At 40.9% G+C, this 25,700-nt stretch overlaps 1 protein-coding gene across 3 annotated transcripts in view; it reads right to left on the bottom strand.

Annotated features, from left to right (window-relative positions):
• The window catches only part of GUCY2F (guanylate cyclase 2F, retinal), a 112,016-nt gene that overhangs the window by 26,673 nt on the left and 59,643 nt on the right, over window positions 1-25,700 (bottom strand). For all 3 annotated transcript variants that reach the window (XM_040468371.1, XM_040468372.1, XM_040468370.1), the window contains exons 9-14: window positions 16,695-16,871; window positions 14,314-14,470; window positions 8,773-8,922; window positions 5,646-5,794; window positions 3,243-3,406; window positions 2,269-2,461 (exon numbers count right to left, since the gene is read on the bottom strand). In XM_040468371.1, the coding sequence (XP_040324305.1) occupies window positions 2,269-2,461; window positions 3,243-3,406; window positions 5,646-5,794; window positions 8,773-8,922; window positions 14,314-14,470; window positions 16,695-16,871 (990 nt within the window). The remainder of the gene's footprint in view (window positions 1-2,268; window positions 2,462-3,242; window positions 3,407-5,645; window positions 5,795-8,772; window positions 8,923-14,313; window positions 14,471-16,694; window positions 16,872-25,700) is intronic.

Here is a 25,700-nt window from a genome sequence, read left to right as displayed (position 1 = left end):
TCTAAGAACTAAATAACTTAATATGTGCCAAAGCACTTAAAACCTGTCTGGTAGATGATAAGGGCAAGCTATCAGCAGCAGCAGCCATCATCATCATCATCATCATCACCAAACTGATATGTCTTGACATAAACCATGGGATGGTGGCTATGACTTAGCTCCAGAGAAAGTTTAGCAATCAGCAATAGGCCCCTCATCATGCCTTTCTATATAGCCAATAACAATAATGCTTTGAATCCATGGGACTTTGTACCTCACCATGCTTCCATCCAGGGCCTCCCTTACCTGGTGCAATTTGAGAAGAGGATCCCTGCCCTCAAATATGTATGCCTGCCTGCACAGAGGAAGGCAATGGTTATGATGCAAATGTTACATGGGAGGGAGAGACTCACTGGCTGGCCATTATCAAAGAATAGTGGTTGACTCTTCCCCCAAATGATTCAGTCACCCAGGGGTCCCCACCAGTATGGATGAAGATATTAGAAGGCAGGGAGCATGGGCACTGCCTAGTCTTGGTGTGAGACTGCTGTGGGGAATTGTGGGTGGCGTATGCCAGCATAAGGACACAAAAAAAGCAGAGGATGTATAGAAGGAGGTCTGGTTGAGATTGGGTGGTGGCAGGACAATTGAAACTGTAAACAAAGCACCAACTTCATAATTCTGAAGTAACCTTCTTACTTTCATTTCTGATTATCAAGTGCCAGGGGAGGTGATTCCAATTTTATAGGTAAAGAAAATGAAAACACAAACAGGTTTGGTGAGTCACTTCTGGTTTAATTTTTATTTCCTTCACACTGTTGCTTTTAATAAACAGCAGTGAAAAGTTAGATTTCATTTTTGTATTTGTATAGCCCTGTTTTTTTTCCTGGAAATAGCCTACTAACTCCCTTCTGCAGCCATAAAGTACCAAAAGATCTTATGGCCTCAGCCCTAAGACTTCCAACAATTGTCTGAACAGTATCAGCTTCATTGATTAAACCAGTGGCTGTGTTACTGCCCATGCTGAATTATCTTTGATTTTAGTTTCAATTGAATTAGCTTTTGGTGATTTGTTTTTCTCTTCAAGCTGCTTGAGCTGTACAAGTTAAGACAGGTAGTCTGATTCCATGGATTTTTCCTACTCTGTGGTTTCCATGTGTGCTTCTTGATTAGTTTGTACTCCTGCTGATTGACAGGTATGATGTCTATTTCTGAGCCCTATTTAGGTAGCTTGGCCTACCCCTCAGGCTCCGTACCTGACCTGAAAGGGCCCTGCCTAATCTGGGATAAACTGCCCTGTGTGTGATTTGAGAGTTGGAACATTTCAGACTAATGTGAAGGATCCAATGAATGGAGGTACTCATTCCACAGCTCTACCTTGGTTCCTGGGACAGAGGAGCTGTCTGAAGTTTGGGATGCCTGGGGCATATTTTTCCATCAATAAGACAAGTATCCATGTTGCAGACAACATGGAAATGGCATTGCACAGCTGTAAGATTTTTAGTCATTTTCTGCCTCAATAAAGACAACACATAAAATCAAGGGTAAGGAAGCATGGCACCTGAAATGAGTGAATGTAGTCATCTGTTCTCTGCTCATCTTCTGCAACCTTGATAGGAAGAGTGGAAATTGACAGCTGGAGGGGCGGGGGGGGGGGGGGGGAAGGTGGGGGCAGGTGTTTGCAACCTCACAATTAATGACTTCCCTAGACCTCAGACTACTAAATAGGCTCTTGGTTACCCAGTAGCAACCCCAAAGAGCCTCAGGTCTAATAGTTCTTTGACATATGTAATGCCAGAGTTCCCCCCTGTATAAAAACATTACCTAAGGGAGGAAACCAAATTTTAGCAGCATGTATTAGATCTACACAAGCTTTACCAAGAGGAACTCTGTAGCAGTCATCAACTAGGGGCAAAACATCAATGCTTCTTCCCCTTCCCCTTCAGTACCTAGCATGATAGTGCCTACAGTGTGGTTACTTAGCCACTGAAACACAATAAGCCTTTTTTGCTCTTCTTAGTCTCAGTTCTAGAAAACAGCTCAAAGGAAATCTAACTAGCAATCTCTTGCTGGGTTCATACTGTTACTTTGTAAAGTGTGAAATTGTATGCAGTCTATCCGGCCTTCATTTCTAATAAGGTACCAATGGAAGTGGTATACTATTTAAATTTTACTTCCTAACTAACCACATTCAGTAAAATCCTACCTTTTAGTTTTGGAATGCATACCAATAAGCCTCATACAAAAATTTTCTCTCTAGAATATATATGTCTCTGCTAAGTAACTTACCTTGTAGACATCATGACTGCCAATGATGGCATCAAAGAGTGTGTACAGGTCATTGAGAAGATCCACCACCTCAATGGGCTCACTCATGGCAGAAATGGTGGTGAAGCCCACAATGTCACTGAAGTACAAGGTGACCAAGTCAAAGCCCTCAGGTTCAACCGTGCAGCCCTTTTTGAGGGATTCAGCAACTGACCTGAAAAGCAGACACAACTATTCCTCAGAGAATATAGGCCTCCCTGCATGTCACACACACATCTGCTAGAGCACAGTTTCTTCAAAAATCACTGCCAAGTAAATGATGAGTAAGTAGATGTCATCTGGATGAAAACATTAATTATTTAATTTATTCTATAAATATATATTGAGTGTTTATGATGTGCCAGGCACTGTTCCAGATGCTGGAATACAGCACTGAACAGACAGCCTTTGTCTGTGTTTTTGTGGAGTTTTTTCAGCAAGCTATCCTTCTTCCTCAGCTGTCCCTTCACTCGGGGAATGTTCCTAGGTGGCTGCTTTGCATGAGACTAGTTTCCCCTATTGTCTCCTAGAAGATTACCTTATGACATGATAAGGTGCCTTGGAAATTTTGGAAACTGTATCAACAGATAAGGCTTTGAACTAAGGAAGAAAAAACCTAGAAGAACAACACTGCTACTTTCTTCTAGGAGCTCAAAGAACTGCCTCCTTTTAATTGGTCAACTTCTAGGCAAAGTCATGAAGTGACACATAGAAAAACTGAAGCACCAAAAACTTAAATGACCAGCATGATCCACAGGTAGTGGGAAATTAGGAAGTGTGCTCTTCTCCCTTGGTTTCCAATTCATCTTTGATTTGAAGGTGTGACTCAAACCTACTGGGAGTAAAGAGGGTACAGGACAGGGGGAGGGAGCAGTTAGTTGATGGGTAATTTTTTTTCTATTTTTAATAGAACACACTGTTACAAGGATTCACACTCCTCAGGTGTTCACACATACGGTGGTAGCATCTGTGTTAGAAGCTTTTCCGTTTTCTGTTTTTCAATTTCCAGCTCTTCAGTCCGTTCCCGGATCAAATCTTCCAAGTTGCTAGAATATTGTTCCAACATCCGAAGCATGGAATCAATGATATTGGTCTTCTTCCCTTTATTGAAAGTTTTAAACTGGAGGTAAAACAGAAAAAGGAGCCAGGGAATTCTTAACCCACAAACTCAGAGATGATGGCTAGGACACCTTATCAAAAATCCCTTCCTCCAAAATGCCAGGGCATGAGAAGTAAACCTAGGTATAAGTAGGAAAAGTCACCACTCAACTTCATTGTTACCTGGCCCATTCACAAGACTCTTTTCCCCTGAGCGCTTCTTCCCCTACCCTTCTGGTTCTTTGAAATCTGAGCAAAGGTGTTCTGGGAAGGATTCTTCAGTTCCCAGATGCTGTCACATGAATAGTAGCCACTTCAAAGACAATAGGATCTGGTCTTGAGCTCTGGCCATTTGTGAGTGGGATAAGAGGAAAGAGAGAAGGAAGCACAGTTTTACCCTTCTAGATAATCAGCCTATGAAATCATCCTTACTTCTAATGCCACTGTGTTATCAGTTCTTGGACAGAGGGAGGTTCCTTGACCTCTTAAATATGACCCAAGAGCTACATGGTAAAATCTACCCCTATTTCTTACCATGGGGTCCAGGAATAATGATGTGCCCTACCACCTGCCCTTCATGTCAGTCAGGGTCATGTAGAAATTCAACTGGTCTCGAGCCATTCTATGCCCTGATCCTTTAGAGGTGGGTGCATGCCGCAGCTTTTTCATGAGCCCTCCTGAGACTCTGTCCATCTACAGAGACAGGGAGAGCGGCATAGCATTGGAATCACAAGAGTGTAGCCCCTCCTTGCTGATGTGGTCAGCATGCACAAGGCTGTGTTTACAATAAAAGACTGGTGGTAGTTTTGCTGAGCAGACGTCTAGGAACCTATCCCAATGAACCCTTTTTATGCAGCTGGGCCACACATGCTCCCCTTAGCACTCAGTGTCCCAACGCTGATACTAGGAGTCCCTTTCTGAGCCTGGTCCACATCTACATGTCTACCAAAGTCCTACAGGTAATCTCAGTAGCCAGTTGAATTGTTTAACCACCCCCCCATTGCCTAACCCAGGGAGCCTCCCTCTCTTCCTCTTTCCATTTAAGTTTTATTAGCTGCAGGAAGTTGGCAGGCTATCCTTGTCTTTCAGTACCGAAGCATTTCAGTAAAGGCAGTCCCACCAATGTCTTGTTTGAAGGCCGTATGATGTGCACTCCTTCTGTCTATCACCAGCTTCTCTGCTACTTCTGAAATAACATCTGTAGCATCAACACAAGAGCAAATGCTTTTCTCCTGCCTCATGGTAAGTTTTCAGAAATGTGACCTTCATGGTCCTTTGCCTTTTCCATACTATTGAATACATGTTTGAGTGTCCTCAAGAAACCCAGCCAGGCTAATGGAGGCATTGTTAGCTGAGGACATGGATGACTTCATATGCAGGGCCCCTCAGGCTTTCCATCCAACTCTTTCTTTTTTCTGCCTCAGATACCTGCCACTCACAAAGCATCTCAGTGCTGTACTCCAGCCAGGCTCAAAAGCTTCTCCACCAGAGCTGACACAGCACTCACAGAAAGCACCCTCAGTTTCGGTATCCTGTAGTTTCAACAAAGCCCTAAGCAGCATGTTCCTACATAGGAACTGCACTTTAGCTCCCTTAGCAGGGCTCTCTCTGTCCTTACCTCATTTCCCCTTTTTCATCCCCAACTATAGGGAAAGAATCAAACTCTTTAGAAATTCAATATCTTAAGGAGAGAAGTTATTTTCCGTGCACTCTATTGCCTCAAGGAGTTCCCTAGGAACCTAAAAAGGCTTTACTACTCCCCATTTGCACTTTCTTCCATCATGAGCACACTTTCAAACACCATTTATCTTTCCTGACCCTCCAAAACCATCTGGCATCACTTAAATGGTATACTCAGCAGAGTTCTCTGGGATCTCCAAAGCAAACATAGCTCTATGAAGGTCCACATCTCTTCCATGATACCCATCTTTTAACAGTCTCAATGCCATTGCCTTGCAAATGCCCAGTGGTTCAATTTTATTTCTGAAAGGTTGGTTAGGTCAGATTGTGGATGGTCTGGAACAGAGGTTCATATACCAAAGAACATTAAAACCAACCATTGCTCTCTTGGAGGATGGGCTAGGAATGCTCCAGGATCAAAAGCCTCCGACTAGCCACCCCATGCTACTTCCCCAAGAGGAGTGATTTTCTCTCTTGCAAGAGATTCCTTTCACAATATGATGAGAACCCAAATACTTACTTTTGGGTAGGCCAGCTTTGGGATGACTTCTGGGCAATGCTAAGATTCAGAGAGTACTTACCTGATTAAATATTTCATCAAAAGTTGGTCGCTGTTCTGCAGCTTCAGCCCAGCACTGCTTCATTAGCTGGAGACATTCTGCTGGGGCATACTCAGGAGGAACAACTGGTCTGTACACAGGAGGAGGCTTCTTAAGTCTGTCTATGATTTCTGTCCAGAAACAAGAACAAAAGGTCTTAGAAATCGTAGAAAAAGCACTAGGATTTGGCAAAGATCATAGTTTTAGCCAAGAAAGGGGTTAATCAGGAAAAATAACAGAAAGCCATCTCCTTTGCTTTCTCCTTAGGTGGCTTGAATATAAATTGTATCTGAGCAGAGGATGTGTCATTCAATTGATGAGGGGACAAGAAAATAATCAGGTGGGCTATTAGTATAATTTAGGTACAGCTTTATCCTGCTTCTACTAGGTTTTAGATGTGGCCTATCTGACATTGATTCTAACACTACACACCTCCAATGATCTGGCTCCCTTCACTGACCACCAAATCATCTAAACTTTTCAGTCTCCACAGTAGACTGACTTAGCCCTCCCTGAAGGCCCAGGCCCAGCCCAGATCCATGCTGTGAGCCCTGCCTGGCCCCTAGGGAAAGAGGATTAAGAACTCCAGTCAATAGTTCAAGACCTCATCTGGATCCTCCTGACTGCTTGTCCTTAAACTTCACTTTCAGTGGAAAATTTACTACGTATCAGACTATGGACTAACCACACTGAATGCATTCTTTCATTAGATTCTGACTACAAACAGATGAGGTAGGAATCCTTATTTTTATTTTACAGAAGGAGAAAATGAGGGACAGAAAGAAAGTAAATTGCTCAAAGTCACAAGGCTAGTAAGTAACAGAATTTGAATTTGACCCCAGGCAGTCTTGCTTCCAAATGCCTCAGACTTCAAGTAGGAGTTCCAAAACTCCCTGTTCAAGACCCAAAAACCATTAGTGAGCAAAGATCTAGATCAGGGAGACTGAGAGAACTCCCTGTAAGTAGGAGAAAATAGTTAGCCTCCAATGTCCTCAGCAACCCACACTCAAACTGGACCAGCCTAGCCTTCTGCCAAACATTCTTAAAACACGAATCTGGCCATGTCACTTTCTTGCTTAAAACCCTTTCACGACTTCTCATAACGCAGAGGGTAAAATCCAAGCCCTATCTCTTGAGCTCATTTCTTATCCCTAAACACCTCCCAACACCCCCAACTCCAATATTCTTATCATGAACCAAACCTTGCTTGCCCCACCAGTGTGCCCTCCCCACCCTTACATTGGCTATAACACTCCAACAGTGTTGCTTCATACCATAGTAAGTGTCCCCTTGTTTCTATGAAAGAATTTCAGCTGTTGCCTCTGACTTCTCAGTGCCTTGTCTCATCACACTTCTGCTCCTTTAGCCCAGGTTGGCCTATACCAAGAATAGTTTCTCTACTGCAGCACCCTGCCCTCAGTGTAATAGATTCCATGTGAACCAATCCCTTGGGGTGTGACTGCCCTCATCTGCTCTCTGGTAAACGGAGTCCTTATCCTTTTACCAGAATACCACTGAGTTGAATGGGTTACCTCTCTGCTGAGGTTCAGCATAATTCATACCCTTCAGGACTTAATAGTCCAATTGAGGAAATAAACAATGACCAACAATATAAGCCTTCTAGCAGACATATACACAGGGATGCACAGAGGGGGCACCTTGCCCACACGAAAGAAGTTATAAAAGGTTTTCCAGGGCAGATGGTAAAAATTGGATGATGCAAAGTGGGGAGGTGAGGGCATTCCAGGAACTGTGAACAGCACTCTTGAAGGCACAAAGATAAGAGACCAAGGTGCATCCAGTCATGTGGTTTCGCTGGTGTGCAGGGGGTGACAGAAGACAAGCTTAGATACGTGGCTAGGGGCCAGATTATGAAGAGCCTTGTATGTCATGTGAGGAATCTGGGCTTCATTTGACAAATGATGGGAAACACTTAGAGAGTTTTGAGTAGAGGAATGATATGGGACTCTGAGTAGGGCAAAGGATAGTTAAGTACTTGGGGTTTCTTTGTTTTGTTTTATTTGCATTTTTTAATTTTTATCTTGAAATGAATTTAGACTTCCAGGAAAGTTGTAAAAGTAGTATAATAATTCCCTGTATACCCTTCACTCAGCTTCCCTAATGTTAATAGCTTATATAACCATAGTACAAAGGAAATGAACATTTGGTACAATACTAATACTACTGTTCTAGTCTTTATTTGAATTTCATCGATTTTATTCCTAATATCCCTTCTCTATCCCACAATCTTGAATCCAATTCAAGATCCCAATCTGCAGTTAATTATTGTGTCTCAGTCTCCTTCAATCCATGATGGTTCCTTATTCTGTCACTGTGTTTCATGACTTTTGATGAGTATTGGACAGTTATTTTGCAGAATGTCTCTCACTTAGGGGGTGTGTCTTATGTTTTCTCATGGTTAGATTCAGGTTATGCATTTTTTGCAAAAATTCCACAAGGGTGATATTGTGCCCTTCTTGGTGTATCACTTCAAGGGGTACATGAGGTTAACATGCCTTGATCACTTGGTTAAGGTAGTGTCTGCAGGATCCTCTGTTAGTAAACGTATTATTTTTCCACCTGTAATTAGTAAGTATCTAGAGGGTTTACACTCTTAGAATATGCAAATATCCTGTTTCCCCTCAAACTTTTGCCCACTGATTTTACCATTCATTGATGGATTGTGCCTGGTAGTCAAACATTTTCATGAAAGATGAGGATGAAAGCCTATGGTATGAAAATATGGAAGGACCTTGCCATTCACCAGCATCATGAGGGGTACTGAAATACCTGGCATGGAGTGTCTCAAAGTAGAGGAGGCTCCTAAAAAGAAAGAAAAAAAAAGGACCAACATAGGTCCTGTGGGTCCTTGGCTTGCATCACAGTTTGGGAAAAGCCAGCTTCTTGGGTTATGGAATTTCTTCCAAATGCCTAAATCTGTTTGGCTCCAAGTCCCACCCGTACACAACTCGAGTTATTTGCAGACTAGCAGGCAGTTAGCACAGACAGATAAGAGTGTTCACTCTTGTGGCAAATTATAACAGCCTGGGTTAGGCTGATGATCTGGGTCATGGTGGCCCCCAGTGCCCTTTTCTCACCTCCTGCTTACCTTTGGCAGGCAGATCCACCATGCAGAATGGGGTGCCCCGGACCATCACTTCTTGCATGATGATGGCAAAGCTATAGACATCTCCTGCAAAAGAACCTAACCGGCTGCCCTTTGGAGCTCTCAACAGTTCAGGGGCCGTCCATAGCAACTCTGAAAAGAAAGCATTGTGTAATAAATGCAGGAAGGATTAACTGACAGCATCTGCAATGCCCTCAAGGGTTCCAAGGGTGCTGTTTTATTGACTGCTTTATATTTTTATTAGATAGAATGGCATGCTAGTGCCCCCCAGGGTCCAGATCTATGAATCTAAGAAATTACGCACAGAGAAAGCATACTACTCTCCCCACTCCAGGACCATGCAGGCAGACACAGCAGAGGTGTGGGGAAGGGCAGAGAAGCTCAAAGTAGCAAAACTATCTGGCACTTTCTTTCTTGCTCTCTTGAACCTGCAAGTAGCAATTGGCAGGCTGCCAGGGAAAGGCAAGTGCACAACCACTCTAGTTGCCATGGATTTGCTGTTTGCTGAGATCTATATGTGCCTGGTAATTTGATTGTGTTGGAGCTCAGGGATTCACAAGTTGCTTTCTCCAGGTCTTCTCTAAGAGGATTAGAGGATCTCCAGGCTCCCTCTATTCCTCAGAGCAAAAAGGTGCAACAGTCCCTTCAAGTCAGTTCTACAACTATTTATTGAGGGTCTACTATGTACGAGGCACTATGCTAGGTACAGGGATGGTGCCAGAGATGAATTTGACCTTGCCTCTGCCCTCGTAGAATTCACAGACCAGTGGGCAAGACAGACCTGTGAACCCCTGACTGCAATACACGGCAGGGCCACTTAAGTAATGTAGAAAGAAATACACATTAATAATATAAATGGACTAGTCAAAAGTTGGAGGCAGCCTTTTACTTTGAATCATATGAAATTGCCATTTCTGTGGGTCAAAAATGGTTGAATATTGGCAATTCCATGAAGTTCAAACTAGAAAAAGAGAAAACAGCTGGTCAAATTAATCCAGGAAGGCTTCCTGGAAAAAGTTAAATCTTGAAGGAGTTTGTTCAAAAGGTCAAGGATGCAGTTTCCTAGAGCTGAGAGGGTAAGGGCTTTGCAGGGAGAAAGAACAGTACGTGCAAAAGAACGAGAAGTAGAAAGGAGCAAATTGCAGATGGGGGTGGTGGTAAGCAGATTAGCTTGGCTGAAGAGAAGGGCTCTGTTAAGGAATAATGAGAAATGAGAAATGGGCTTGATGAAGTGGGGGAGGGAGAGTGGCTGGAAGAATGAGGGCAGAAGGTGAGAGGCCCTGAGAGCCAAATGAAGGCATTTGGAGTGAATACAAAAGGCAGTAGGGGTGCGGGAGCTGGAAAGGGATTTGATGAAAGCTGTGTTTGGAAGATTAATCTGGCAACCTGCACAAACTGGATTGAAGAAGGAGAGAGGCTGGAGTCAGGGAGACCAGCTAGGAAGTTATTACAGTAAGAGCCAGAGGCGAGGGCAAGGGGACCAGAATGGGGGATGGGGGATGGGGGCAGCAGCAGCAGGACAGGGAACCAGATACACAGGAAGGCTATAATGAAGGTAGTGACTGGGCTGAGGATGGGATTCATGAGCTCCTTGGAGGGGAGATGTTTGGAGTAAACAAGGGGTTGAAGTCCAGGAAGGCAGTCTGGAGAAGAGTGTCTGCTGAGGGTGAGGGTGAGTGCAGGGGGAAGTGCTGGCTAACTTTTCATCTCTATAAATTTGGGGTATTGAGAAGGGATCCCACAGGACTAGCCCATGGGAAGCAGGCCGGAGGATGGAAAGGTCAGAGGTTATTTTGATTTGTTAGTGAAACTTGGGAAAGAGAAACTCGCCCTGGAAATTCCTATTTTGAGCCAATCCTGATCAAAATGGTGGAACAGGGAATTCTAGCCTCACCCCCAATCATGTACTCACTTTCTCCCTTTGTCTCCCAGATGTCTCCAGCCTTTGTCCCACACCCCTACATTCTCCCACCCTCATGACATTCTCTGATATTTTTACTATAATGATTTTGCCATTATATCTTCTTATCTAGGAGGATTTGTATTTGCAAATAACCAAAAGATTGAACATTACTTTGGTGAAAAGAATACATTTCTGACTGTGGGATTTCAGGAATACATTTCTGATATGGTTTGGAGGGGCGAGGGGGGGTGTATCTTGGAGCAAGAAAAACGCAGCTGCTTCTTCTGTTACCCTCTCTCCTGCACATTTAAAAGCACAAGAAGGGAAAAGAGGGCGAAACTCTCTGGTAAAAAGCGAGGTGATTAAATACAATCATTACCAAATAGTATTTTCAAAGAGCACTTACATGTATGTTGTTAATGGCTAAAATGAGGCTTTATCTGCACTATACTTACATAATTGAAAGTGGACAGTAATGAATACACTTACAACCTACCCCCATTTCCCCATCCGCACTCCAGAGCCAAGTAAGAGCCACTACCTGCCATTAGACTTGAACTCTCAGGAAAACTAGAAAAATTACTTTGGCTTGTTTTGTATCTGCTGATGCCAGTACTAACTCTGAGCCTTGCTATGGTGATAAAAATCAACTGTGGAGAGCCAGCGTGGTGAAGTGCAAAAGAAAGTAGAGCTGAAAGTCAAGAGACAGGGGTTCACAATCTTAGCTTGGTCACCTTACCAAACCTCAGCTTCCCCATCTGTAAAATGGAAGTTGAGCCAGATGATTTGCAAGGGCCTCCTAATTATAAGATTCTATTAGCCCTGTCATCTAAGAGGGAAGCAGTAAGGTTCATTATTTCATTTTATTCGATCAATTCACTGATTCAACAAACATTTGTTTTGCCAGATGCTGTGAAAGGCACTGAGGGAGGCAAGCCTGTTTCTTGCCTTTGCAGAGCTTATAGGTTGGGAAGGGAGAGAAGACAGCATGCCATATCAACAAAGTATGATATTACAACTGGAGCGCCTGGGTGGCTCAGTCAGTTGAGCGTCCGACTTTGGCTCAGGTCAGGATCTCACAGTTTGTGAGTTCGAGCCCCGTGTTGGGCTCTGTGCTGACAGCTCAGAGCCTGGAGCCTGTTTCAGATTCTGTGTCTCCCTCTCTCTGCCCCTTCCCCGCTCATGCTGTGTCTCTCAGAAATGAATAAACATTTTTAAAACATGTTTTTAAAGTATGGTATTACAACAAAGTTCAGGGGCACCTGCTTGGTTCAGGGTTAAGCATCTGACTTCGGTTCAGGTCATGATCTCACGGTTCACAAGTTGGAGCCCCACGATGGAGTCTATACTGACAGCTCAGAGCCTGGAGCCTGCTTCAGATTCAGTGTCTCCCTCTCTCTTTGCTCCTCCCCTGCTTGCGTTCTGTCTCTCTCCCTCTCAAAAAATAAATAAACATTTTTAAATGTTTAATGTAAAAATACAACAAAGTTTAAAGCCCTAAGGATCATAAAGAGAGGAGCTTAGCTGAGCAAAGGGGGTCATGGAAAGTCTCTTAAATCAGTGGTATTAAAGTTAAGCCCTGAAGAAAGAGTAGAATTTAGCCAAACTCAGAAGAGTGTATAACAGACTGGGAAGGGAAGAGTATCCCAAGGAATGGGCACAGCATGTGTGAAGACCTGCAAGTAAGAGAGAGCCTGGGGTAAAAAACTGGAAGGAGCTCAGTACTGCTAGAGCACAGATGTGGAGAGGGAGTGATTAAGCACGAGAGGTCCACAAGGCCCAAACCACACAGGGCTCATAAGCCATGTAAAGGAATTTGAACTTTATCCTAGGAGCAATGGGAAGCCATTCAGTGAGTTTTGGCACAGCTGTAACATGATCAGATTTGCAGTTGAGAAAACTCCCCTCTGGCTGCAGTGCGTGAAGAGTGGATTTGAGCATCCAGACTGCCATTGCAATTTGGAGAGTGAAATGAAGCAGTAAGAGGGAGAGACAGCAAGAGACAGACCGGATCCATACACACACACACACACACACACACACACACACGCACTATCTTTTCCCCACTCTAATACCAGAGCTTCTTAAGTTTGCAAGTTGCCAACCTGTGAATTAAGTGGAACTCTGGGTGGCTGGTCATTGTGTTTTATCTTTTATAGATGACTCACAGTGACAGGAAGCTAAGTACTTGCCAATCTGCAGCCGTTGTCCTCAACATCCTCAGCATTAACACCAGGCAACTATTCAAGATTTCAAATTGGAATTAGCCAAACAATAACCATAAGACTAAGTTGGCAACAAGAACAGGTCCACAGAAAGGGGGTGGGGGGCGGAGAGAGAAAGAGAGAATATCACATGGTTTTTACTGTGATTACCAGGAGCTTCAAGTCCTCCAAAGTATGGATGGGCAGAGAAAGGAAAATGTTATTATAAGCCATAATTTAGCTAGATGTAGGGGCCAGTCTTCCAAAAACCTGAATTGAATTCCTGGCACTGCTGCTAAGTAGCTGCAGGACTTGGGCAAACCTTGAGTCTCAGTGATCTCATCTGTAAAATGAGAAAGTTGGACTAGATGCCTCCCTAAAGTTCAGTATTCCATAAGTTTTATAGAGCACGAAGATGATGCCACTGATGGCTGAGCTGTCTGTCTGTCTGTATGCATGTGTCCTCCCTGTGTCTTTCAGTTTTCGTTTCTCTTATGTAGTAAAGTCTGCAGTGTGAAAAGTTCCAATGCCACAGACTCTTAAGAATATGAGTATATGTTGTAATCTTGATATGTCCCTCTGTCTGCCTTTTTGGGGTTGTCGGTTTCTCTGTGTTTTTATGTCACTCTCTTCTTCACCCTTGCAGTGCTGGTCAAAACCTTTAATGCCCAAGTTTCCTATATGTATTTAACTCAGTTCATTCTCTCCTTCTCTACTCTTTCTCTTTCTTCCCTCTTCTCTTCCATCAGTAAATTCCCTCCTATTTTTCACTCACCCACTCCCAATTCCCCATCTCCGATTTCTCCTTTTTCTTTGATCTGTTATGACCCCTACAGGCATTGTTTGGTGCTGCCACCGGGGCCCTAAACAGAAGACAAAAACATAAAACGGGAGTTTACAGGCATGCCTACTTATTTACTAGAAGGCCATACTTCTGTCTGAAGCCATCCCACACAACCCACAGAGTATTTACTTGTTAGGAGCCCTCTCCTTGCTTCTTTCTCTCAGACTGAGACAGTGAGGGTAGGCTCTAGTGACATCCCATTCCAGCATGTGCTTCGTGGGGGTCCAGCTACCAAATTACCTTCCATTCAACTTGACAGGTATTTATTGAGTACCTACTGTGTGCCTATAGCTCAGCAAGTTCCTCCAGAGACTCCTGGGGTCTCCAAACAATACCGCTTAATCCTGCCACAGCAGGAACTCAACATTATTGCACTGGCTTTGTTCTGAAGGGTAGGCTGTGCTGAGATTACAGCCTGCAGACTTCATTCGACTCCTTTGGCTTGGAAATGAGGCTGAATTTTCAACAAAAGTGGGTAGTTGAATCGGCCTGAGGCTTTAATTCAGTGCGTATTCTCATTTGAATTTTGGAGTTACCTTGTATGCATCAGAAGGGCATAATACATTGCTTACCTTCTGCAGAAGGTTCCTCTTGGGAGAGTCTTAGTGTTTCCAAGATATCATTAAAGCCATAATCTGTCACTTTTAGTACAAAACGCCCATCAACCACACAGTTCCGAGACTTCAGCCTCCCATGAGCAAACTCTCTGTGGTGTAAGTACTTCATGCCCTGCAGATGATACAAACAGGATTTATTTAGTAACTAATTTAACTATTTTGTGCTTTTAGAAGCCAGTGTCTGAGCTTGTTAATGGTATGAGCTATTATAGTCAAGAATTCAGCCCTTTTTTCTTATATGCAGGCAAAGCAAAATTTTGACAAGAATTATTTCCAGGTCCCTTCCAGCTCTAAAATTTTATGCTTTGATGAATAAATGTATCTTGTATGTATAGAGAAGTGTCTGTTATTGGGAGATTTATTGACATTTCAAACATAGGATAGATCCATGCATACATAATTTCCAAGAATTGAAAGATTCTGATTTCCCCCCAAAAGGTCTAGCCCAACTTTCATCCACCATTGGCAGGAATGAAAATTGGTTCACCTTTTTGGTGGGCAATTTGGCAACAGGTATCAAAATTGAAAGCATGCATACCCTGTGACCTAAGGATTCTGCTTCTCCTCTAAAGAAATGCTTGTACATCTGCACAAGGAGACATACACCAGAATGCTCAAGGCAGCTCTGCTTTATAATATTATATCATTAAAACTATAGTAAATATGTATCAAGAAGGAACTGTCCAAATTGTGGTGCATCCCAACTGTGGAATATTCTCCAGCAGTTAACAGCAATAAAATAGATCCGTATGTACGAACAGGGAATCATCTCTAAGCCATAAAGTAAGTGAAAAATACTAAGATGCAAAACTATGTGACAGCATATATTTTTAAAAACAACCAAATCTATAATGTATGTAAATACACATGAAATGAATTGCAAGGTTAATCATCAAATTGTCATCAGTGGTTAACTTTGGGGGAAGATGTGAAAGAGGCTTGAGTAAATGTCAATGTATTCCCATATATATTTATATCATGTGATTTTAAATTTCATTTAATACGGTATTTTTGTAATTAAAAATATAACATGAAAGCTGAATACTGCTGATCTTTGCAGCTTGCTGGGCAACTTTATATGACATTCAAATGTAATCCACCAGGACTCTATCAGATGGGTTTATTCATTCACATATAAATGCAATTCATATTCTAGTGCAATCATCTCAAAACTGTTTATGCTGAGCCCTTTTAAGTACGTTGCTCTATTTTGTGGCCTGACACTCCTTTGTATTTGTATGCTTTACATCCTGTGCCCTCAGAAAATCTGCAGTCCCCAGTACTTCCAAGCCAAGTCTGCAGTGGGTGAGATTTCCCCCAGGGTTGTCTAATGCTTGGCTTTCATTTATCATGGGCCTGAGAGGACCATCATTTAGAAGATTCTCCCTTAACTCACGGGACCTTGCTTATAGGATGAGTGGAAAGAGTACTAGAATTGAAATCAGGAGATTTGGATTCTATTATCAGCTCTGCCACTTAATAGTTGGCTGATAAATATTTATTGAGCACTTACTATGTATGGCAGACACTATATAACAAAGTATACCTCATTTAGCTTCTCTGAACCTCCGTAAAAGGAGGCTAATCACATTTATTTTATGGACAATTGGAATGCGATAATGTCTGTAAAACTACCTTGAAAAAGGTTAGGCCACAATAGAAAGGTCAAGACTGGTCAATATGCAGGAAGCTCAACAAATCATTGATTAAGCAGTTCAGCTCCATAAAAATGCATGTAGATAAAATTTGCATATTATTCCAAGGAGTTCAAGGACTGCACTAAAGCCAATACATAGACCCATCCATGAACCCCCTTAGCTGTCAATAGTCCTTGCCTCAGAGAATGGAGTTGCTGCCCAATAGACCCTATGGTCTTTTGGCTTTCTGGTCATGCTGAGTTTTATATTTACACCAATGGTATGTAAAGACCTGTCACCTACTTCTAGACTGAAGCACCTTTTAGAAGGCGAACCAGGAGATGAAGCTAAGCAGCACCAAAGGATCTGGGAATGAGTACTTTTCCACATCCAGAACGCAGAGAAACAGGATGGAAGAAAGTATTGCTTAAGGCAAAGAGTGCTCAATGGCAACAGGAAGTAAAGACAAATCTGGCCCTCAAATTGAGGAACAGGGGTGGGAAGAGTAAACCTTTTCTATATCAGTACCTTATAATAGATATGGACAAAGGGACTACGAGAAGGGATGGGGGCAGACCATGGGTAGGAAGGTGGAAGAGTGAGATCATCACAATGACCCAAGGAAAATAAAACATCCCAAAAACATTTAAATTCTAATCTCTAGAGAAAATCCAAAATTTCCTCAGTCTTTCCATTAACCTTGATGAGATCCAACAGAAGTGATGATTTAAACATCCAGTCAAGTTTCACATCCTGATTTGTCAATATGTCTTCTAGGCTCCTTCTGGAACAGAATTCTGTCACAATGGCAAACATTCCTGAATCATAGAAGAAGCCCAATAAAGGGTTAATATTTTCATGACGTAGGTCCTTCATCTGGAAACAGAGGGAGAGAGAAAAGTCACAACTGTCCTGTCACAACTGGGGACTAGAGTTTAGAGCACATACCCTTCTCTTCATTCTTCCTATGAATGGTTGCTGTGATAAGCTGAATTTTGGCCCCCATTATCTCCAATCTCTGATTTTAGTCCTGTGATTGTTATGTTATATTGCAAAAAGTAGGCCTAATCTGATTATATGAGTCCTTCAAACCAGAAGAGGAGGGAGGAGCAAGAGTCAGAGAGATTCCAAGTGTGAGGACTCAACACTCCATTGTTGACTTTGAAAATGGAGGAAGGAGGCTACAAGTCAGGTAATATGGGCAGCCTCTGGAAGCTGCAGACAGCTCTCAGCTGACACCCAGCAAGGAAATAGGGACTTCAGTCTTACAACTGTACAGAACTAAATTCTGCTGACAATCTGACTGAGCCTAGAAGTGATTTACCCCCAGAGACTCCAAATAAAGGTCCAGCGTGACTGATACCTTAACTTCAGCCTTGTGTGATACTAAGTGGGGCACCCAGCTGAGTACACATAGACTTCTGATCTACAGAACACTGAGATAATAAATGGGTGTTGTATTAAGCCACTAAGTCTGTGCTATTTTGGTATGGCCATAAAGGTTCTGCTCGCCAATTCCACTGTGTCTGTTGGGGAAAGGGGCTTCCCACATAACCAAGCAATTATTCAACACCAGCTGGGTGTCCTATAATTCAATTTTGACAATACCTGCCTGGAGATAGCATCAGATACCACAAGCTAAGGGTTCAGTTCTACAAGATTGCTCCCATACACACACACTTCAGACACCAGTGACAAATCCAGGTCACCTGGGCTTCTGACAAACCAGGAATAGATTGGAGGTTCCAATAATTTGCTAGAGTGATTCGCAAAATTCACAGAAGCATTTTACTTACTAGGTTACCAGTTTATTATAAAAGGATATAATTCAGGAACAGCTAGATGGAAGAGATGCATAGGGCAAGGTATAGGGGAAAGGTGTGGAACTTTCATGCCCTCTCCAAGCATGTGTCACTCTCCCCAAATCTGCACATGTTCACCAACCTAGTAGCTCTCCAAACCCTGTCCCTTGAAGTTTTTATGAAGGCTTCATTACATAGACATGATTGATTAAATCATGGGCCATTCATGATTCATTCAACCTTCAGCCCCTCTCCCTTCCCCAATTGTCAAGGGGGTGGGACTGAAAGCTTCAACCTTCTAATCACGTGGTTGGTTCCCCTGGCAACCAGCTACCATCCTTAGATGTACTCCAAACATCTCGTTAACATAATAAAATACACCTTTACCATTCTCCTCACTTAGGGAATTCCAAATGTTTTAGGAGCTGTGTGCTAGAAATAAGGATGAAAACAATATATATATATATTATAAATATATTATATATATGTAGTATATATATATATATATATACAGTATCATAGGCAGTGATAGAAAATTAATGCAATGGTCAGAGGGAGATTTTAGAGAGAGATCTATCTTAGCATATTCTACATGAATATTAGGTCTGTGGCCTTCTTCCTGATTCGTTGAGGACTCTGGAATGGAGCTCAGTGAGCCAGAAGAACTAAAGAAGTTTAATACAATAACAGATTGTCTATTTGTGGATATTCATCTCTCCAGTGTCTATTAAAATAAATAGCCTACATAAACATCAGGCCAAACTCTATAAAACTTGTTTCAGAAGAAACATCTAGAATTTTTACCACATTTTCCCTTTGCATCATTAATTTTTTCACTAATGCAAAAAGCATTCAGTGTGTGCCCACATGTCCAAGGCACTGGACTACATACATGCTAGAGATGCAGAGATACACAAAATGAAAAGAGCTCACATTCAAAGAGGGGAGATAGAAAAATAAGCTGACAGCTGTATTTTACTGTGAAATGTATTCTTATGGAAGGTTGCATGGCATGCTGGGGGAGCTCAGATGTTAATTCAGCCTGAAGGATCAGAGAAGCCTTCCGTGAGGAGGTAATGTCTTGACTGCCAGGAAGGACAAATACGGGTTGACCAGATGAAGGTGACAGGGTGGGAGGGGCTGAGAGTAGAAGCATGTTATGTTGAGGAAATTGAAACAGGTTTAGGGTGGCCAGAACAGAGTGTAAGGGAAAGAATATGAGACAAAAGACTGGAGAGAGAGAGACAGGAACCACATTCCATGGGTCTTTGACAACCTTGATACGGTATTTGAAATTTATATTATGGGCACTCAATAATTGCTATCTACTATTCTTACTATTTAAAGGGGATGAGAGGGAAAAGGGCTCCATGATCACTTCCAGATTTCTACCTGGATTCCTGGGCAGATAGCAGTTCTATATATTGATATAGGGGACTCAGGGATGGTGTAGTAATGGATATGTTGGTGTCCCACCCATTTCCCCTTTACTGTGCATCACTCAGCTGCTGTGAATGTTGGCTGATAACTCACAGCTGTTCCATTCTCAGGAAAATTGTCCTAGGGTCCAAGCCAAATGGAAGCCAACTTACCTTAAAGGTTTTGTCCCACCCACAGACCTTAGCCAATGATTGACTCCCTGGGAATGGTACAAAAGTCCAACTCCCTGGCCTCAAGGTGGGACTCCTGATATAACTTGCACTCCAGCATTTTCCCCATGAGATCACACTGAAGCTAGTCTCCAGCTGAGATCACATACTTGCTGAACTATTACTTCTGCCCTATGCTGCTTCCCTCACTCCCTTTCTCTTGAAGCAATGAGTAATCTGAACAAGAATCTCCTCTCAGGCCCAACTTTTAGAGAATCTGACCTAAAATAGATGAAAAAACAAAATTTTGGTGATGAGGAAGGCCAATTAATTCAGCTTGGGAATTGTTAAGAATGAGGTGCCTGTGGGACATCAAGGTGGAACTATTCCAAAGACAGTTGGATATTCAGGGTTTGGAGCTCAGGAAAGAAGTCTGATCTAGATGGATAAATAAACTCAGGAACTGTAAACATGCAAAGCATGGTATATGAAATTAATGGGAGTGGCTAAGATAGCCCAAGGAAAGCCTACAGAACAAAAAGAGAACAGGAAAATATCAACATTTAAAAAATGGTAAAAGGAAGAACATCCTACATAGACTTAGAAATAAGGCCAGGGAAGTGGATAAAAGACTGTTTAGAACAATATTATGAACACCACAGAAAGAGTTTCAGGAAACTGAGGTAAATGACAGAAAGAATTTCAGGAAAATGTTATCAATACTAGAGAAGTCAAATGAAGATGAAGACAGAAAAGTAGCTGATGAATTTGACCATCAATAAATTATTAATAATAGAAACTTACCCTATTAATATGTTTACACAGATATACAAAGATATATATATTCTAAATATATTTCACAAATTGTACCTACATTTCATGTGGGAAATAAGGAAAAGGATTAAATCACAAATTATTCTATGTTGAGCATTGAGACTACAGTGGGACATTTATTGAGATGGAGTACACTGGCTTAGAATATGAGTCTACTTCTCCAACAGGGTGATGTAAGCTGAGGTTAAATTATCCCTAGTGGAACTGGCAGCTATTAACCATTAAAGGTGCCTTTTAAGCATAAAAGCCTGGCACCCATGACAAGTCATTTAGTACAAATGCAGCTTAAACCAGCTAAGACAGACATGGAAATTCAGCCCACACTAGTAAAGTGGGCACTTTCTATTAAAGTTTTATTGTACCATCTCTTATGGAGCAAGCAGCCAATACTATAGGTTCTAAACCTCTTTTAGAAGACAGAATACAAAGTGTCTATGTCTGCCAGCTATTCAACACAAATATTTCCTTTTCTTATTCAAAAAACATCTAGTCCACATTTTATAGCCTCCCCTGGAGCTAACTGTAGCCATATGACTGAATTCTAAGGAGTGAAATGTAAGAGGAAGTGACATGTGCCATTTCTAGGCTAAGGCTTTTAAGAAGTAAATATATGCCTTTCATGTTATTTTTCACTTGTATAGATGAATGCAGATGATGGCAGTGTCCTAGAAGAAGACAGAGGCATAAGATGGTCATATCTTATGATATGGGTCCCCAAATCCCTATATTGGAAAGAAGTCACCTGCCAACAAAGAACACCTGCATTGTACTGTTATTTGGATGAGAATTAAACTTCTTCTATGTTTGAGACATTAAATATTTGGGGGTCTATTTGTCACAGCATCTAGCTTTACACTAGGAGCCTTAGCATGGAAAAAGTTCAGGCCTGGGTTTTCCCTAGATCTTTACAGTCATATGTCCTCAGCTACAACCAATAGAGAAGAGCCCACATAGGAACCAGGTAGATACTTACATGCAGTCATGTCCTACTGATATTCTGGACAGCCCAAGGAAGCAAAGAATCTTTGGAACACCTTTTTTTTTTTTTTTTTTTTAGCAAGATGGTCGTCTCAACATTTCCTGGGCAATCATGTACCTCACCCCTTCAATAATATGTCCCTAAGTGGTTGCCATCAAATGTTCAAGACTCCAATTGTCCTGTCTCCCAAGATGTTTGTTAGTACTGCACCTACATAAAAACTTTAAGCATTCAATCACCAGAAAAAAACTGGTCCTGAGTCAAGCATTAGCTTAAGTGGTCTTAAAGATAGCTTTAACTGCTTGAAAATGTTTCTGGGACATAGTAACATCAGCATAATTCCTACTTGCACTGCAGCTGCAATACCACATCAGTACCTGCCATTGCTATATCAGCCATTGCTACATGTTTTGGCAATAAGGTTTTCTACCTCCATGGACTAAATGGCTGCTTATGTCTGTTTCCTCTATTTCATTTTGTTTTGTTTTGATGTAGAGAGCTATTGTTCAAGACCTCCTACCCTTGTACCAACCTATTCACTCTTTACCACCTAGAGGTCAATGGTTGTGTAGAACATATTAACCAGGTATTAGTAGATTTCTGATGCTATGTTTCCTGCTGGTAACACTTTATTAATTTAAAAAGCATGTGTTGAGTACCTTATTATATGTTAGGCACTGAGTTAGCCAGCTTAGGGATGGTGACAAATGGTGAACAAAATATTATATGGCCCCTGACCTCTTAATTAAATAGTTACATGAATAAATGTAAATGTGCAACTCTGACAAGTCCTATAAAGGGGAGATACATAATGTAAGTGTGCATAATTGGGGCTTTGACTAATCAGAGAGGTTGAGGGAGGGTTCCTGGGAAGTGACAATTGAGTTGGGAGTTAAAAGATCAGTGGAATTAACCAGACAAAGAAAAGAGAGAAAAGTGTTCCAGAGACTGAAATAGCATGTGAAAAGGCTCTGTGCTAAGAGCATATCAATCCAGGGACTGAAAAAAAGTCAGTGTGGCTGACACAGAGAGGACAAGGGAAATATTGTGGTATGAGATAAGGATGAAGAGGCAAGGCAGAACCAGACCATGGAGGATCTAATAGACCATTTTAAATAGCTTTTTCTTTATATTAATAGCAATTAGAGGGACTTCTATACCATGTAGGATGTAGTAAGTCATGTCAGACTACCATTCCTGATACCATAACATTAAAAATCCAGATAAATTGCAAAAATATCATATTTTAAAAGACCATGAGGATATGTAGAAGCAAAAAAAAAAAAAAATAGGACCTAAAATTGGGGGGGGGGGGGCAGGAGCCCTTCTGAGATAAGGAGACTGCTGCCAGCCATTTTCTTCCTTGGGGACATTTGCTAATCCTTAACACAGGCTGAAGATCAGGTTTAGCCTACCAGAAGGGTTTTTCTGAGAAAAAGAAAATCAGCAAAGTTTCAGCAATTGTGGAGTACTGGCATGACAATTAATAAACTTCAGGAGACCTAAATGTGAGCTGGCTCCCCCGCACACACAGTATATATTCTGAGTTTGGAGGCTATATAGAAGACTAGGAAGCTTCTATAAGGTGGGCTGAAACCTCCTTTAGTCTCCTAATATTTAAGACACAAAGTTGCCACAAACACATGGCTGGTGTTTTCCTCAAGATATTTGCCAAACGTAGAAGCATCATGGGGTAAGGGTAGAGGCCAAAGAGTAAAGACCAAAGGATACAAAGCATAGTCTGAACATACTAATCTTTCAAAGTGAAGAATACAGAGCTCTGCAGGCTTTTCAAGGGACAGGCTTGGGAAACATAACAGGACTAGAGGTGTATTGAGTCTAATTAAAACTACAACACACCTTTGATTCAGCTCAGTCTCTGATTAAATTAATGTGATTACTCCCTCACCCTACCCACCTAACAGATGAAAAGAAAAAACCCTCATTGGTAGAACATATTTCCTGGAGCCTCTACAGTGTCTTTATATAAAATATCTACCCACATAATAAAAAAAAAATTACTAGATATTTGAAGAGACAGCAACAATGGAAGACAGAAGACAATGGAACATGTCTTTAAATAATTCATAGACAAGAAAAACCTGATAAAATATGGAACAGTATTTTTAAAACCATGAAAGCAGTAGAGAGTGAACAAGAGCATAAATGGAGGTAAAATTAAACCTGAAAAGCACACTAAAATAGGTAAAATTGTGTTTGCATTTGTGTTTGTTTTGTTTTGTTTTGTTTTTATGATTTTACATGCACCTCAAACTGCACATGAGTTAAGGGCAGAAACTGCATCCTGGCAGGTTTGAGGTGTAAGAAGGCAAAGTTTTGAGCCAACAGGACACCTAGAAAGTCAGGGAAGAATACCTGGAAGGTGATGTGCTGTAGAGCAAGTTCAATCCCAAAATACACATATAAAATTTATTCAAAACTACATTTATCATTGTGAGCATTTAATAAAGTATATAATTGTGAATCTTTATGTTGTACACCTAAAATTAATATAATATTGTATGTCAACTCTACTTCAATGCAAGTTTTTTTTTTTTAATCTTCCCAAATCTTTGGCTGAATGTTAATCTTTGCATGCTTAGGGAAAGTCCCAGGGACCCTATAAAAAGGCAACAACTGAACCTGCAAGTATGGACCAGAGATTTTAGTTACTGCATACCACATGGGAGAAGAAGTTGAAAACTGAGTCTAGCCAAGATAACTGCCTGCAAAAAAAAAAAAAAAAATCATTCTTCAGAGCAATATAACAGAATCCAAAGTTTCTAAAATATATCATTCATTATATTCAGCAATCAACCAACAAGTCTTAGATATGCAAAGAAGCAGGGAAATGTGACCTATACTCAAAAAAATAAAAGCAATCAGTAGAAATCAACCCTGAGATGATAGAGATGTTGCAACTAGCATAAAAAAACTTTAAAGCAGATATTACAAAAATAGTTGAGGACTTAAAAGACAACATATGCAAAATAAATATACAGATAGGGAACATCACAGAGAAACAGAAACTATAAATATGAATCAAATGGAAATTCTATAGCTGGAAAATATAATAACTGAGGTTAAAAAAATTCACTAGATTGGCTTAGGAGATGACAGAAAAGTCAATAAACTTGAAGAGAGATCAATCAAAAATACACTAATCTGAAAAACAGAGAAAAAAGGATTGGGGATAAAATGAATAGAGTCGCAGGGATCTGTGTGATAATATCAAGCAGCCTAGCACATACGTAACTTCAGTTTCAGATGGATACAAGAGAGAATGAAAAAGAAAAGAAAAAAGAAATAGTAGCCCCAAATTTCTTGAATTTGTTGAAAGACTTCCATTTAAATATCCAAGAATATCTTCATTGAACCCCAAACAGAAGAAATACAACCTAGGAACATCACACTCAAACTCCTGCCATTTGAAAATCAACTTAAACATCTAAGAAGCTCAGTGAACCCTAAACAGATTAAACACAAAGAAAACTACACGTATACCCATCATAGTCAAACTCTTGAAATCTAAAAATAAAGATTTTTTTAAAATCTTCATGATTAAAAAAAATTTTCACAGAAAATCAGAAATAGGGACATGGGTGAAAAAACCTTCAGGTAACATCAAACCCAAGAGTAAAACATTAAATCATTTTCCTCTCGGGCAAAGACCAAGGCATGGATGTCTTTCTTCATCATTTCTACTCAATACAGTGTGAAAACATCAAAACACTGATGAGAAAAATTAAAGAAAATGTAAATAAATGAAGATCTATACCACGTTAATGGACTGGAAAATTCAATATTGTTAAGATGTCCATCATTCCTAAGTTGATTTACAGATTCATACACTTCCTATCAAAAGTTCCAGAAGGTTTTGCTTAAGTAATAGAAGCTGATTCTAGCATTTATTGAAAATTAAAATGAACTACACTATCCAAACAATCTTGAAAAAGAACAAGTTGGAGGAGTTTACACCACTTGACTTTAGGACTTACTCTAGAGTTCTGGTAATTAAGTAGTGTGATATTGGCAGTAGAGTACATTAATGAGTTAATATAACAGAGTAGAGAGTCCAAAAATATACCTACACATATATAGTCAGTTAATTTTTACCAAATTGAAAAGTTAACGCAATGGAGAAAGGAAAGCTTTTTTAAAGCAGTTGTTAAGGAACATTGGATATCTCTATGGAAAAGCAATGAACCTTGATCATTTTCTCAGTCCATACACAAAAAAGTAATTCAAGATGGGTCATCGTCCTAAATCTAGACTCTTGGAATAGGCAAGGATTTCTGGGCAATAAAATAAAATAATAAACTGAACTTCTTCAAAATTGAAAATTTTGCTCATCAAGAAATGCCACTAAGAAAACAAATAAGCCACAGACTTAGAAAAAATAGTGTAAAACATATATCTGACCAAAGGTTTATATCTAGGATACATGAAGAATGTCTCTGAATCAAAAATTAAAAGACCAAAAAAAAAAAAAAAAAAAAAA

This window comes from Herpailurus yagouaroundi, unplaced genomic scaffold (genome assembly GCF_014898765.1).
Source record: "Herpailurus yagouaroundi ecotype Mexico unplaced genomic scaffold, PumYag 67700, whole genome shotgun sequence".
Lineage (NCBI taxonomy): Eukaryota > Metazoa > Chordata > Mammalia > Carnivora > Felidae > Herpailurus > Herpailurus yagouaroundi.
This window is presented reverse-complemented; position numbering and strand designations above follow the sequence as displayed.